This window comes from Asparagus officinalis, chromosome 5 (genome assembly GCF_001876935.1).
Source record: "Asparagus officinalis chromosome 5, Aspof.V1, whole genome shotgun sequence".
NCBI lineage: Eukaryota > Viridiplantae > Streptophyta > Magnoliopsida > Asparagales > Asparagaceae > Asparagus > Asparagus officinalis.
In genome coordinates this window covers 43,332,351-43,350,050 of record NC_033798.1, presented here as the reverse complement: position 1 = coordinate 43,350,050, position 17,700 = coordinate 43,332,351, and the positions used below count along the sequence as shown (strand labels likewise).

At 32.4% G+C, this 17,700-nt stretch overlaps 1 protein-coding gene across 1 annotated transcript in view; it reads left to right on the top strand.

The window, feature by feature from the left end:
- LOC109842913 (nuclear cap-binding protein subunit 1-like) overlaps positions 506 to 17,700 on the top strand; it is a 46,387-nt gene continuing 29,192 nt past the window's right edge. The window contains exons 1-5 of the mRNA XM_020411829.1: positions 506 to 732; positions 861 to 920; positions 13,025 to 13,081; positions 13,923 to 13,994; positions 15,450 to 15,512. Of these exons, the coding sequence (XP_020267418.1) occupies positions 640 to 732; positions 861 to 920; positions 13,025 to 13,081; positions 13,923 to 13,994; positions 15,450 to 15,512 (345 nt within the window). The 5' untranslated portion in view covers positions 506 to 639. The remainder of the gene's footprint in view (positions 733 to 860; positions 921 to 13,024; positions 13,082 to 13,922; positions 13,995 to 15,449; positions 15,513 to 17,700) is intronic.

Genomic DNA, 17,700 nt, shown 5'->3' with positions numbered 1-17,700 from the left:
AAGGATTTGCGAGAACCAAATAGGGTTTTTCAATATTAGTTCCCCCAAAATTTCAATATCTTGAGATTAGTCTCCAAATCATCATATTTTAAAATTAGTCCCCAAATCTTAATATTTTGAAACTAAAACCCCCCATAATTTTAAAGTGTTTCGAAATTAGTCCCTCTAATAAGCACCAAGTTGAAGATTTGGGGGACTAATTTCAAAATGGTTTACACATTTTGAGGACTAATTTCAAAATGTTAAAAGATTTGGGGGACTAATTTCAAAGTATTGAAGATTTGAAGGATTACTACCGAAGAACCCATCCGAAAAACAAAAGGTGTTCTTTGGAATTTGTCCTTTAAACCTTAATAATTTGAAATTAGTGACTCAAATCATTAAAATTACTACTAAGTCCCGTAATTCTTAATTGGAATCAGAGGGGATAACTTGAAAACCAATTTATAAGAATGGCATGATCTTAATTGGAGTTTCAATGATTTGAGGGAATAATCATAAAACACTCCACAGAAGTTAAGGGGACTTAATTGCGATCCCAAAGATGTAGAGGACTATTTGATAATATTAAAGAAAGCCCTTGAACCTCTCCAAAACCTTAATTCTGCTGGATCACCAAAAATCGTTCGCAGAGAAGAGATGAGCAGCAGCAGCAACTGGCGATCCCTCCTCCTCCGCATCGGCGACAAGTGCCCGGAGTACGGCGGCTCCGGCGACCACAAGGAACACATTGTAAAGCTCCTCTCTCTCTCTCTCTCTCTCTTAATTTTTTAAAACCCTAGATTCTCCTCATTCTCTAAACCCTAGCTTTTTCTAAGGGATTGCATCATAAACCCTAACTCGACCTATTTGAATCGCAGGATACGTGTTACAGCGCAATCTTGCGCGAGTGGGAGAATTCTAAAGATGACATCTTTGAGGTAAATTTAATCTCTGTGTTATAGTTCGTTATTTGATTTCTCTTTTTCTGACTGAAACTGGAGGAAATTTCCCTGAATTTAATCTTGTTGTACATGGAAAAGAGTATATGAATCTTAATTTCATAGTAGAAAGCCATGAAGAGTGACGGATCCAGTATTTCCGTAAAATAGCGTCACTACATAATTAGTAATTAAAAAGATTTTACAATTGTCCCCAACGAGTATTCATATTTTGAAAAGAAAAAAAGAATACATAATTGCATCTTTAGAAATATTGTCAAATACATCTTTCTCAATATATGTCATAAGAATGAGTTTTTGTGTTACGGACTTGAATTGAAAGGTGAATTTTTTAGTGGATAAATTCCAGAAAAACCTCCTCGACTTTTCGCATTTCTTGGATAACTCCCCTAGCTTTCAAACTACACAAAACCCTCCTTATGTTCTAGGGTTCTTGGAAAGAACCCTTCAACTTTCAATATCTTTCACAAAAAAACTCTTAACAGTGTTAACCGCAATTTTTCATGTGGGTGGGCAAAATTACATAGGAAGATATTTTGCTAGTGACTTGTGGTTCACATTTTTAGAGGATTTTTCTAAAAACATTGAAAGCGTGCTTTTTTTTTTTAAGAAAAAGGATGGGGACTCAAATAGAATCCGCAGCCACCATCACATTCCTTCAAAAACAGATTGGATTCATATAGCACCATGACCCCCAATCTTAAGATAATGATGAAACAGATACCACCATTACATCAGCTCATAAAAAAAACGCCATCCCCTTATGTTTCTTATATACAACCACATTACTGTCCAAAAACTACGCAAACTAACCAAGAAAGCAAGCATATAAAAAAAGCGATCGAAGCATCTAAGCAATCTCCTTATTTCCACTTTAAGTCCTCCGATTGAGTCTTCCTCGCCTCTAACAGCAATGTCAGCATTATTATCCTTAATTCTGGCAGCAGGGTGACTCCAATCCTTTTGTTTTTGCGCCCTGTAACACATTGATTATGAAAATCTACCTGGAACGTTGTCAATCCAAAACAACGCAAAATAGTTAATTTTTCCCAAAACCTCCAGAGCATGAAGTTCTTTTTTATTATGACACTCTCATGTTATGTTCATGCCATATTGACCAAATTAAAGCGCTGACAATCTGACATAGATATCCCAACAAAATCTTTTATCTGTGGGCACCTTAACAAGTCTCCATCATGACCACAAGTTTCTAAGCTTATCAATATCTGCCAAAATCTGCAACTTATGCATTAGAGTTCTCCACAAAGAATGTACAAAATTACATTTCAAGAAAAAATGTTCGCAAGTTTCCTCACATCTTTCACATAACACAAAAATATTATCAGTTTGTACTTCTTTCTTCAATAAATTGCTTTTAGAATTCAACTTATCAAGAGTGGCTAACCAAAGAAGAATCTTCACTTTATTAGGCACAGGAACACCCCAAATACACACAATATCACATCTTAACCCACCATCAATCAGAAAATGATACAAAAATCTAACAATAAACTTCCCCTTACTTTCCCATACCTAGATCCTACTATCATCCTCCTGTTTGAATGAAACAGAACTTATAATGTGCAACATATTCACATATTCATAAACCAAATCCCCTTGAAGTTGCGTGATGAAAGATATGTTCCAACACCAGTTACCATTAATGCATGTTCTACGTGATATGACGGAAGCATTAGGTTTTTCACCGAACTTAAAAAGATCAGGAAACAGAGAGGACAATGAGCCATCCACAACACATCATTTGTCTAGCCAAAAAAAAAGGTCTGATTCCCATTTCCTAAAACCACCCTAGTACTCAACAAAAAACAATCAATTGATTTAAGAATACTTCTCCAAAACTTATACCCCTCAATTCTCTGATTAATCTTCAGTTCACCACCCTCATAATAATTATGTGACACAATCTTTTTCCATAAAGGTAATGAGCCATCATACCATCTCCACAACCATTTACCTAGAAGGGCTTTATTCATGGCGGTTTGTAACTCTAAAATCCCTAACCCTCCACAACTCTTAAGGTTTACACACTAAACTTCATGCTACCAAATTATTAGCATTAGCTTTCTCATCCCCCCCACAAAAAAAAAAAAAAAATCTCATTCTGCTTCTATCAATCCTACCACGCACCCATTTGGGAAACCTAAAAAAAATATCCAAAATAGTGGAACGACAGTGAAGACTGAATTTACCAAAGTCCCCCCTACAAGGTTTTACCTTTCCAACTAGGCAACCTTCTATCAATTTTATCCAACGGATACCAATCCTCTTTAAAAAGTTTACTAGGTCCAAGAGGGACACCCATATATAGTAGGAAAAGCACCTACTTGGCAATTCATCATGCAAGCAACCAATTGTTGTAACTCCTCATTATGTTCTAGCAAAATGACTAAGCTTTTAGAAACGTTAATCTTGAGACCTAAAATCATTTCAAAACCATATAACATCAACTTCAAAGTGGTCAATTAGTTCCTATTAGATTTGCAAAAGACAAGAGTGTCATTTGCATATTGTAAACATAACACTTTTCTAGGACAACTATTAGGACCTAAGCCTTGTATTAAATTTTGGCTTTCTGCTAAGAACATTATCTTGGAAAAAAATTAACATCTATCAAACAAAAGTAGGGAGAGGTGGTCTCCTTGTCTAACACCCCTTCCTGTATAAATTCAATTACCAGGGTTACCATTAATAAAATTACAGATTTTCCTCCATGTAGACAAAGACTAGCCTATTTAATCCATCTATCTCCAAACCCTCTTGCTTTCAAAATATCCAATATGAACCTCCAATCTAACATATCATAGGCCTTTGGAAAATCTAACTTCAACAAGACTCCACCTACGTTTTTCTTATGGAAACATTCATTTATTATTTTTTGGGCTGCTGCCATTCCCTCTAATAATAATCTGCCCTTAATAAAATCTGATTGAATTGGATCAACAAGCCTTGCTTAGTATTAAGCCTATTAGTGAGCACTTTAGTAATTATATTATACACAACATTCAGCAAACTTATAGGTCTATACTTCAACTAGATGAGCATATGTCTTCTTAGGGAGAAGCACAATACATGCATAATTCAATCTGTCAATCTCTAAGTTTCCTTCATATAACTCCTCAAACATGCTAAACACATCATTTTTCACAATCTCGCAAAATTCCTAAAAAAAGAGGAGAAAAATCATCTAGTCCAGGAGATTTATCATTATTCATATCAAGCACTGTTCTTCTAACTTCCTCAATAGAGAAAGGACTTTCTGTTCTTCATAACCCCAATCATGAGTAGGATATATCTTACCCTAATCAACACCACATCTATTATCTACCAATTATTCAAAAAATTGCTTAAAATCATACTCCCTTTAAAAGCACGAGTTCGGGAAAATCTTTCTATGGTCAATATTACCCTTCACTATTTTAAATATTTTATTTATATCTTAATCTATCATAATTATATCTTATCCTAATCCTACATGAACTATCTATAGCTTAACAATTAAAAAATAATTAATAAAATATATAAAATATCTTCATGGTATTAGTTTGTTAAGATAAAGAAATTATACGTAGTTAACGTACTATAATACATAAAGTATTGCAAAAAAACCTAAAAGTTTTAAAACTGCACAAAATGCCCTGAAAAGTTTAAAATTATAAAAACTATCCTGATGTCTAAAAACTTAAAACAACAAACATGAAAACAAGAAATTAGCACAAGTTTACAAAGAATTTAAAATTTGCGGTTAACATCTCAATATCTTAAAAATTATAGAAACACCCTCAAAAGTTTAAATTACAAATAAGCACATGAAATTCTAAAATTTTAAAACTTGCAAATAACATAGATGAATTCAATGGATTACTATAATGCATGAAAATTTTTGACATTTCAAAACTTAAAATAACAAATATGAAATCAAGAAATTAACAGCAGCCTCTAAAGAATTTAAAAATTTTAATTAACACAATCAATGTCCCAAAAATTATAGAAATACCCTCAAAAGTTCAAATTATTAAAAAAAACAACCCTAACATTTTAAAAATTCTAAAATTTACAAACAACAAAAGATGAATTCAAGAGATTACCCTCATGCACATAAAAATTTATAATTTGTCGGAATTAACCTCAAAGTTACAAAAGTTGTAGAAAAAACTTTTTTCAAATTTAAAAATCATAAAAAAACTCTAAATTTTTAAAATTTATAACCAGTACACATCAAATCTGAAAACTTTAAAATTTATAACCAGTACACATCAAATCTGAAAACTATTGGTAGACCGCTAAAATTTGAATTTTTTAAAAATTAATCTATAATCTGAAAACTATTGGTAGACCGCTAAAATTTGAATTTTTTAAAAATTAATCTATAGTTTTAACAATTACAAAAAACAACCTAAAAATTTTAGAGTTGTAAGAAATATCGTGACATTTAAAAATTACCACCAACACATGAAACATAAAAGTTACAACTACCAAACTTAAAAGTAATTTTTTTAAAAATACTCCTAAAGTTTTTAAAATTACAAATCACACCCTCAAAGTTTAAAACCATAAAAAGGCTAAAATTTTAAAACTTGACAAAGAAAAGTAAAATTGTTAGATATTCTTTCATTAAGATATATATATTTAATTTCCAATTTAGGGTTTATTATCCCTTTTCAGCATCTAAAGATAGTCTAAGTTGATACTAATAAACAAAAGCAATAAGAATTGATAAAAAATATCCGGTTAGGGAATAAAAATTTAAAAAAATATTATAGCTTAAAAATTATTGTTATCATATAAATTAAAGTAACTGCATAAAATTTTATTAATAAGTTGGACCAGCAAAACACATTAGTAACATTAATTAATTGATGTTTAAATCCATAAAAATGATAAAATTTTATAATATAATAGTTTAGCATTAATTAATTATAATTTAAAAATATTAATCTCTGATGTTAATAATATTTATAGGGTAAAAGAATACAATGAATTATGTATGGAGAAACTATCAGAATGTCCAGAGATATTCCTTCAAAAGAATCAAGCTATTTCCATTGAAAATAGAAAAATGACAAAAATAAATCTAAAATTCAGAAAACATTCATAAATCATTTGACTTGGTATTAACATAAGGCATGTCTATCAAAGAAGCACCAACTAGGTTACAATGAAGAATAATTAAATAACTTTATCCTAATCAAAGAAGAATTCTCTATGGAAGATATAAGAAAAATTAGTAAGCATTCATAAATTTCATATTTTGTTCTTCAAATACTAAAAAAATTAAATATTAATATTATAATCTAAGGAAAATTAGCAATAAAAAATATAGGTATTTAGTTTAGATCTTTGTGAAAAATAACAGGGATAGAGTAAATATAATATTATTGACGTAACGAAAACTCTTATTGGATGCACATCAGAAGAATTCATTGTAGAGAAAAAAGAGGTAACTCTTAATCTTATTTAAGTAATAAATTAGAAACACAAAGAATTTCATATATATGAGATTAATATTTATTCCCATTGAAATAAAAATATTAAAGTCTGTATTTTAAGAAGTTTGTGCTGAATATTGGAAATACATTTAACTTCTTTGTGAAGTTAAATGACAAGATAAAATATTAATGAGCCCACGAAAGATAACAACACAAAAAATACAACTCTAGCATGATATTACAATCGAGTAGATGATGAAGACACTACTCTAGAATTGTCCGAGAAAAAGATAAAGGTGAGGAATGATTGATCTCAGCTCAATAAAAAAATAAAATGTAAGGAATAAAAGATAACATTTTATAAATATTTTATAGAATAATTTAATTATTTTGAGTGAATTTAGGAATTTTCAGAAGGGAGTTTCATGAGCTTTTTTCAGTACTTTTATATGCTTGTGGAGATGCTTTTATCATATGAAAGTATACTAGAGTTAGCATTAATATTTAATTTATAATTTTTATGAGGTCTATCAATGATTAGGAATAAACTTCATATTCTTTTTTGTATCGTTTTAGCATACTATTAACCAATCATTTTGACTTATTGGTTTTAAATAATCACCTTCCTTGTATGACATTATTTTAATATTTTTTAATTTTGCAACATTATACTTTCTCAAGTAAAGCTTGGTTTCATGTTAGTCAAAATAATATGAAACTTTAAATTATTTTCAAATTATATTTGTTTTCTATCAATTCAAATATCAACATAAAAATTTAAACTGGGTGTAGCCCATTTAAACAAACATCAAAGAAAAATAAATAATCACAATATAAAAGTTTAGAGACAAAAGTGAGCATAAACTATTAAAGTGGAACTGAGAAACAAATTTTAGTTAGAAACTAAACTAAAAATACTTAAGCATGGTATTTAACCACGTGCATTGCACGTGTATAAAACCTAATGTTTATAAAATACATCAGCAATCCCCTCTTCAGAGGCAATTTCTATTCCTTCATCTTCCACATGGGAAACTTGATTAGATCTCCTTCCATTGGCTATATTATGAAAATATCTAATATTACTATCCCCTTTCTTTAACCAATGGGCCTTAGATTTTTGCTTTCCAAAATTTCTTCTTGATTTAATGTATCATTTAATTGGCGGTTAAATCAAATCTGTTACTCCTCTTCATATCATTTAAGTCTCTATTTTTCTCTAGAACATCAATCTTTAGAATTTGATCTAAGATGTTCTTCTTAGTTTTTTTGATACTATAAAAATTGTTTTGAGCCAAATTTTTTATTTTTTTTCTTAAGAATCTCAACTTCCCAATTATATTCCTTGCTGCAGATTAACAATTAGGAGCAACCTTCTTAGGAAAGCTCTCATTTTGCATCCATACCTTTCTAAATCTAATGATCTTTTTACTTGATAAAGCTTCTTTAACCTCAAGGCAAATAGGTATATGATACGACAATAGACATGCATACCCTATTTGACTAAATAATGAGAACTTACGCTCCCAAGCCAAGTTAAACAAAAATCTATTCAATCTGCTATTGAAGGGGAATCTCTCATTAGTCCATGTAAACTTTCTACCTCTCAAAGGAATATCTATAAGTTCTAAATCATTTATGATCTTATCAAACTCTTCTTGCTCTCTCAAGTAACTTCTCTTCCCTCTTCTATCATTCACTTCCTTAGTGATGTTAAAGTCACCTACAATCACCCAAGCACATGTCAAAGAAGACATGACAAAGAAGACCTGCCAAAAAATAACCCACTCATCATGTATTAGGTCTATATATGGAAGAAATGGACTGCTCAAATCCATCACTTCTACTTTTTAATATCACTGTCAAAGTATAAACATCAACCACTTCTCTTATTTTTCGCCACTTATTATCAGCCCACCCAATCAACACTCCACCTGAGGCTTCATTAGCATGCAGAATACTTCATTCAGTATACATATTACCTCATATTTTTCGTAACATAATATTATTCACAACTTCTAACTTTATTTTTTGGAAACATACGATATCAACTTTATTTAAATAATAGAATTCTGTCACTCCAACTTTTCTGCTATCTTCTTCCAACCACCTAACATTCCAGGGTATAAAATTCCATCACTTTTACTTTTTAATATCACCGTCAAAGTATAAACATCAACCACTTCTCTTATTTTCCGCCCTTATTATCAGCCCACCCAATCAACACTCCTGAGGCTCCTTTAGCATGCAGAATACTCCATTCAGTATACATATTACCTCATTTTTTCCGTAACATAATATTATTTCACAACTTCCACTTTATTTCTTGGAAACATACAATATCAATTTTTTGTAAACTATAGAATTCCCCTCCAAATTTTTTGCTATCTTCCTCCAACCCCCTAACATTCTAGGGTACAAATTATCATGATTAAAAACAATATAAAACCCTCATTCATCGACTACACTCAAGCCAAATGAGCCCTCTCTCTCTCTCTCTAATTTCCTAATATGCTCTATTAGATTAAAACCTTCTTTTTCATGAAAAATCAAAACACATTGAGCTGAAAAATTACTAATATGTTCATCACTTAAGCCATCAAACAAGACAGGAATAAAAGAAGAGCCTAGAGAAGAATTTGTACTAGTAGTAGTAGTCACCTTGGATGAAGTACTTGAAGTAGAAATCCTTTTGTCAAGCAGATTAAGTCTGGCTAAAGCTTTATCAGCAACATGGATATGATGAGTATTTTGCAGTCTCGTGTTCCTCCTTAACCTGACAACTTCTTGATTGTTCTGGTTTGTAGTGTCACCTATCACCTTACTAAAATGTTGATTATCATCAACAACTACCATAGCAGTAAGCTTCACATTAAGAACCATTTCACCATTTTTATATTCATCCAATCTGACCTCTTCCACCAAAGTCTCCTTCCCATCATCAAATTTATCACAAACAATTAAAGTCCAAAAGTCTTTCCCCATAATGTTAATATCCTCCATCCTTTTATCATTTTCATCTGGAGACAAATCTACATGAGGCACTGTTTTAAATATCGGCCGATAATCGATATTATCGGCCAAGTTATCGGATTTGGGAGCTCTCCGTTAGGATAAATTGAATTTTTAATCGGTTATCGTTTTTTTAGGTTTATCGGCGATTTATCAGCGTTATCGGCACTTATCGACCGATAAGTAAGACTTTTTTATCGGGATTATCGGGATTATCGGCCAATTTTGACTAACATTATATTTTTTTCAAGGCTATGATGCAAGTTTCGCTTTCTACAATTGGTTAATGATTCTAAACATGATGATTTACATTTTGGTATGTTTATATTTCATTAAGCATGATTAGATTATATTTTTTAATTGTTATATTATATATACACATCATCCAATATATCACTCCGATAAATACTACTTATCCCCGATATATCCCCGATTTTCGCTATCCGATAAGGATTTTGGCCGTCCGATAAATCCCCGATAACCGATATTTAAAACCTTGACATGAGGTGCATAATCATCAGATTTTTGAGTATTGCCTTCCTCACCCAAGTCCCTCACAGCTTCTTCAATTTTATCCTCCTCCATCTTTATCTTGTTGAGGCAACACATGCTCATCAACAGATTTTGATTCTTCAACATCTTTCTCTTGCTCTTAACTTCTTATAACTTCTACTCTCTCCTTCCTCATCTTGTTGCACCTTCTTTTCATAATTAGCAACAAAACTCTCAATGGTAGAACTTTTACTATGATTATCAATCTGCCTCCATAACTTGTAAGCATCAGGACGCAATAGTTGTTGTCTACTTGTCTGTAATTATTTTCATTTTTCATTCACCCCCATTATTGCCACCCTTTTTTGATCTCTCAGATTCATGATGCACACCTTAGAATTTCTACTAGAATCATTACCCAACATTGCCATGATTTTTCATCAATATTCTTTCAGCCTTACCTTTATTATCATCACTTTTTCGCACCACTATTATATAACACTGAAATGATTTCAACTAAAATAATATAAATGTGATCTTCAAAGTAAATTTTCAATTGTAAAAGAATATCAGTAGGATTCACACATTTAACCAACATGATGGCTTCAATCATTTCATTTTTTTGGTGGATTCATCTATAGTTCTAGGAGATCAACATAAGGTTTTAAAGCTTATTAAGAAATCCCAATTCAATAAATGAGGTGGAACCCCTCTAAGTTTATCTACACTTTAACATCTCAATATTCAGTTATTTCTCCATCTTTTAGTGACCACTATTTCACATTCAATTTATATTCACCAATCGAAATAGTACCAAGTCTAATCACAGCATTTAACCTTTCAAACTCAGCCATCTTAACAAGAGATTTATTATTAGGTGAGATCTTATGTCCCACTCAGATGCACTTGAGATATGAGATAGTATCATTCTTTAAATTTCTAGCAGAGATATTTTTGCCATCATTCACAGAAAACACAATATAATTGGCAGATCTATGACATTTAGCATCTAAGAACTCAGATGAACCAAGAACAGTTGAAGCCATATGAATTTTATTCTCTTGCCATATAGGCTTACTTTCTTCTTGAACAAAATGGACCGTATCATCAAAGTTTACAATGATTTGAGATTTACCTTTATTCCACTGTTCCTCTGTAAATTTTTGACCATGGCTCTTGTCAAAATTACTAACAAACATAGGATTTGCAGCAAACCTAGGATCCCCAACTATTGCATTTTCCCTTCCAGCAAATCTAGAGTTTCTGAATCTACCTGTTCCTTTAGGGATTTGAAACCCTCATCCTTGATGTCAAAGGATCCCATTGTTGTCGTCCTTGAAAATGTTGTTGAAATCGATCTTGTTGTTGAGCACGTTTAGGTGATCGAGATCGATGTCGCTCTCCTCCCTCATCTTGAGCTCTTAGTCTACAATCTTTCGCTTCATGGCCGCTTTCTCTGAAGTAGAAGTAATGCCAAGATCCACCGCAAGAACTCCGCATGTGACGACCCAATCCATAGTGAAAGCACGGTAGACACTGACAAACTTCTTCAATTGAAAGAGGGGGCTTAGGGTTTTGTTTCGTAGAAACCCTAACCCAATTTTTATTCTCACCGTCTTCGATCAAATTTTCCTACGATCTACAAGAAGCATGAGAACCAACTACTCCTTCAATTTTACAGTCGAATATCTATTCAATTTTCCCTTTTCTATTGAGTCTCGAGATCCACGTTCCATATTGGAATTTGGATTTCAAATTTGGAGATGTTTTCCTTATTGGGCTCAGAATGATCATTAGAGGGCGGATTATAGCTCAACGAATTTAGATCAGAAACCCTAATATTATGATTAACGCCAAAAAATCTATGTTTTGGGTGATGAACTAAAATCTCAGGAAAAAGAGATAAAGACCATTGAAAGTTGGAGGTTTTTGAGAACCTCAAAAGTTAAAGAGAGTTTCGTGACATTTTAAAAGTTAAGGAGACTTATCTGAGAAACCCCAAACGTAAGAGGTTTCATGGTTCTCCTTGACCAAAGTGGGGTCAAAAGTAAAGGAGTGTTTCATGACATTTTAAAAGTTAAGGAGAGTTATTGGAGAAACCCCAAAGTTAAGAGGGTTCTTGGTTCTTGACCTAAGTGGGGTCGCATGACCCCACATTGGTCAAGATGGATCTGCCTATGCCCATGAATAAATAATTCCTTTTTTTAATTAAAGAGAAAGTGCAGTTCACTAGATAGACTACTAGAAAGTCCCCTTTTTTGTTCCAACTTGGGTTATCTGTAGTTGTTTCTATGGTACCAGGGAGTTCTACTAGCTCTAATTTCTATAGATGAACATCTCACTAGATTGGTTAGAAAAAATTGCAGTTGCTGACGTGGGTTTGCTTGTCAACATGATCAAGGTGCCATGAAGCTCCTTGCTTTTACTTACCTATAACTAGATGTTATCAGTTGAATTGTATGTCAATTCTAGCAATACTTAGCACATCAAAAGCTGCATTCTCTTGACTGCTTATCCAGCTGCATGCGACCAGATGCATTCGGGATGTTTATTTGGGTTCTTAAAATTCTTCTATTATTCATTGCCTATTAGTTAAGATATCGTGCACTAGCACATTTAGATGTGCATGCTGTTGAAATTTGACTAATACTACTGTAAATTGCCATTCTTTATACTTTTGTCAAATTTGAGTTGTATCTTCCTCACTTAGAATTATTGACAATCAGGCATTGCAATGTAAGATACTTGTGCATGAGTTTTTACCGAGTGTTGCTCATTCTAGACACTTCATCCTAGAACAGCTGAGGCCTTACAGGAACGAAACTGAGCATCGATATGTTTTTCCATGTTTTCTTGCTTGATTTTCTTTTCGTAGCTCGAATAACCTCATGGGAACTCCAATTTAAGCAGTTAGGTATGTGTGTATAATATATATAAATTAATTCATGAATTGTTTATTATTCTTTTTTGAAGCAAAGAATACCTAGATATATAAATTGCTTATATGTATGCGACTTTTGTGGGCTTTTCACCTTGGAGATCATTGCTAAGGTGTTCTTTTGTATGTCTAGGGTTGTACATTATGAATGTGATATCTTACGTTATCTAACCTGTGAACTTTATTTCAAACAGCTTCTTCTTCAATGTGCAGAACAATTGCCCCACAAGGTTCCTTTTTATGGAGTACTGGTATGACATTTTATATCTTGCTCTTTCATACCTCTAGCATATTTAGCTTTCTGTCGACTTCTAAGAATATGCAGCCTTATTGATCTTTGTGTTCATATTACATACAGATGAATGATGGTGTTGTCATTTTCATGCTAAGGGTCAAGGACTTCCTGCATTGCACACTAGCTCTCATATAATTTAAGTTTTGCATGCATAAAGTCTTCATTTTCCGTTCTGTATGTTTGTAAGAATTAGTGTTGCCATAACATGACCAATGGAGGGTTGTAGATACTTTGCATTTTAAAAGATATATAATACATATACATCATGGCTGTGGCAATGAGATATTATGTGCATACATGATGATATAATAAGTGCTGCAATATTTGAACATAACAAGGGAAAAGTTAACATCATTGGGGAGTAAATGTTCCATGAACTGGGACAGTGCCATCATTCATCTGTATGCAAATATAATTTTTTAACAAGGGGAGTAAACATGGTAATTTAACATTAAATTAAAAAATAAGAATTTTAAGGTGAAAGTTAACAAATGTTATGAGAATTATTGCGTGTTAAGATTGCTTAATCTATATTGCTGGCTGTATATCCTTAAGCTGAAGCTTTGGGTTCAGTGGTCACTTGAGGATGTATAATCTTAATTATTTGCATTCTCCTTCAGCTAGAATTAGCTATACCTTTTCGCATAAGTTAACTTTGTTATATTTAATGTGGAGCGATTCCAAGGGTCCCATTGGAAACTAGCCCCTGTCTGTCTAGTTATTCATAATTCGCAACTTTATTAGGTCTTATCTTCCTTGCTTATGTATTTGTCTATCTCTGTACTTTACACCTGCAGGTTGGTTTAATTAATTTGGAGAATGAGAACTTTGCTAAAAAAATTGCAGATTCTACCCATTCAAGGTTCCAGGTAGGATGTTGCATCTTAGTATGTCTTTACTTTGTCAGTACTTGTACTTTATTCAGTGTAATATTTGAAGTTGCCATTCTTTTTAAGAGAACATATCACTTTATAATATCTTATGCTTTCATTTCGACAAGTATTTATAGTTCAATATAGGGTTTTTTTCCCCTAGAAACCACCTTAAAAATAGGGTAATTATACGGAAACCAACTTTCACTTTCAATTTATACATAAACCACTTTTAAAGTGGGTTTGTGTTGCAATCAACCACCTCCTAGTCAAGGTTTTTACTGAAAACCCAAAATTACCCTTAAAAAACTCACATTCAAGGCACATCACTTATTTTTTAGTGTTTAGATCTTGTTAGAATGCAACTTGTGCACCTTGAACTTGAAATTTTTAACCTTATTTTTTATTTTTTAGTGAAAAATTGAGTGGGAGGTGGTTGATTGCAACAAAAACCTACTCTAAAGGTGTATAAATTGAAATTAGTTTCTGTATAATTACCCTATTTTTAATGTGGTTTCTTGGTGGGGGACCCTTCAATGTGTATGTTGTCTCATCTTTATTGAATTATCTAAATGAGCTTGATATTTGTTAAAGCTTTGTCGGTTTAAGTTATTGAAGGAGCCTGAACAAGCTTTAATCGGGTCCAAGATGATTACGAGCCTAAGGGTCAGGGACTGTATGAAACCAGAATATTTGACGTGGCTGAGAGCTTATGTATTTCTTTTTTGTTAATAAATTATTCTTCATGTTATTTGAGTGTACAATAAGTAAAAAAGATTGTTTCTCTGAAAGCATTAGCGCACTCTACTTTTGAAGATTTATATATAAATAAACTATTTGTTTGATATCCGCCCATTAGCAGACTTCTTTTGACTATTTTAAATTCTTAATCAAGCTCGACCTCAAGCCAAGTCATGTTTAGTGTTACTTGAGCTTGTTCATGGTTGAAACAAGTTTATAATTATGTTGGAGGGGCGCTGATTTATGGGATGAATCTGAGCAAGACATAAGCCAATCATGAGCTGACATCATGTGCCCATTTAACCTCCTAGATTTTTAATCTGGCAATATTTACCATATACTGGGAAATCAGTAAACATGGTCCCATGTACAGGGTTATACAAATAAATCATTAAAATATAGGGTCATCCGCTTGTTTAAAATTCTCTTAATGGTTGCTCAGGTTTTTCTTTTCCTTTAAGAGCATGGGTCCTACGTGAAGCCCTTTATTCCAAATTTCCAATCTTTCTTGAATTTTTCGTACAAAAGAAAATCGGTGGCTCTCCCTGTTTATATAACTAACATACATCGAGACCTAAAAGACAACATGATGATTAAAGCTGAATAAAAGAATGTTTTGTTTGGTAGCTGTTATTTCTTGATTATATTTTTGACAACTTAGAAATAAATTTTGGCCTTTGTACTGATGTCTCTGTTTTGTTCAATTTTCAGGATGCATTGTATTCTGGAAATTGTAAAAGGGTTCGCATATTGTTACGGTTTCTAACTGTGCTGGTGAGTTTGTGCAAAGGAAGCAGTCATTATTATTATTTATTTAGTTTTCAACAGTTATTGCATGCTTTATGACAATTTGAACTCTTATGCTTCTCTTTCGTCATATAAGTATGTTTTTCTTCTTCAACATTGGTCTTCGTCTGATTTGCAGCTATGATGCAATTATGAAAGAAGGTTGTTTATTTCAATAGTATCTTTTCTCTTGTAGAAACTTGAAATCGTGGTGCCCTGATTCATTAATAATATCAAGTTGAGATATTGCATATGAATTTGGGCCAGTATCATTATTTAGGTCATATCCATCTTAATAGAGCCAGCTATGGAGGTCAATGCCACAAATCCCAATACTTTGGGATTTGAGCAAAGAGGCGCTTTCCATAAATCTCAATAGGCTGGATATGGAAGTGTGCCTCATCAGTCATACAGTTTATGCTCATGCATCCAAGGATTTGTAAGCTACTCAAATATCTCCTACATTAAGAAATGTCTAATATGGAAGAAAATGATATCTTGCTTTAGAGCATTAAGTTTCTTCTTGTAAGACATGTGAAACCAAGAAGTCAAAACTTAAAACACATTTTCTAGTATATTCATACTAGTGTGCACCCCGTGCAAAGCACAGCCACCTATTTTTTTAAGCACTGCATTTTGAACTTGCCTCCCTCTAAGTTTTAGTATATTTGATTTAATTATTGTATGCTTAAAATTAGAAATCATATCTATTCCTCTATACTTAAAGAAGGATCCAAATTTTAATACATTTGATTTAGAAATCATATCTACCCTAAATTTTAATACATTTGATTTGCTCTACTGTTTATAACACAACAAAAATACTGTAGCAACATTAAATTACTGTAGCATGAACAGAAGCGCAGAGGGCCATATTTGCCATATAGTCCATACTACATACTGTAGTATGGACAGTAACTCTTTGGATTCTCCTTCAAGTATAGAGGAGTAGATTTGGATTAAGATGATATATGTCCATCCTTATAACTAGTTTCAAGTTTGAATGAATGAAAGTTTCCTGATTTTAGACATTTAGTAATTTGTAAGTGACCAAATTCTATATTATTCCATTAATTAAACTAGGTAATGCTAACAGTGTTATTCTGGAAACACACTAGTCCTTTGAAAAGAAAGACCAAGGGCAACTGTACACCCTGTATTTGCACACCAAAATGCAGTGATCAAGAGTGAGTAGGACATATTTTTCCAAAGCAGAAAGAAAAACAAAAGAAACCTTAATGATTTACATATATCTAATTTCAATCAAAGAAAAATTTGAAAGTCTTGTCTGATGCCTGATATGAAACAAGTGTGCATTGATCTATAGTAATTGTTTATTTTGCATTCAGCTAGTGTCCAGACTATGTTAAAGGGTTATATTTATGTCTGTTTAAGCACTCGGAGATGAGGAATCTGGTCTATCCAACACATAAATCGTTAGAATTTTTAAAGCTGAAACAGATTTGGCACATGTTTTCTAGATTTCTTTAAAAACATGTTTTATGGGAATAAGCGATGACTCCAGCCCATCCGGAACATAAGGACTCATTTTGAAGAGTCTCTGCTTCCTAGAATATTCGAAATAGAGTATAATGTATAATTAATCCAAAAGATTTAATCCGTAAATGGGTTTTCAGTAGATGGACTGCGGTTTGTCAAGACATCCTGCAGGACATAAATAGATGGTGAGTTAGAGATAACATGTACACTATTCACCTTAAACAGCATAAAACTCTCTGATGCTAGATAAGGTATTAAATGCTCATATATATTGATTCATGGCTAAACTACTACTAGGAATTTATGTGATGCTTGTTATGTACCTGATTGATTGGTCAGGGGATCATAGTTCTCGGTGGAACCAAAAGACTTTGCCAATGAGGTCTCTGATATATCAGTTCGGCAGTGGACAAGCTCATGTGCAACTTGCATGAGATTACCTTAGTTATCAATGCATGAGTCCACTAGTGTTTGAAGGAAGGTTAACAATGAGTGTGTTGAGGCACTTGTTTTATACACATGGTTGCAGAAGCATTTGTTTATTCAAGAGCAGACGTCCTTATCTGGATATCTGTTTGTGTAGTTGTTTTACAGTTAACCTATTTATTTTGCTCTTTTGAGGGCCTTTATTTACTTGTTTAATCTTGTAGATAATTGTATTTAACATAAGTATTAT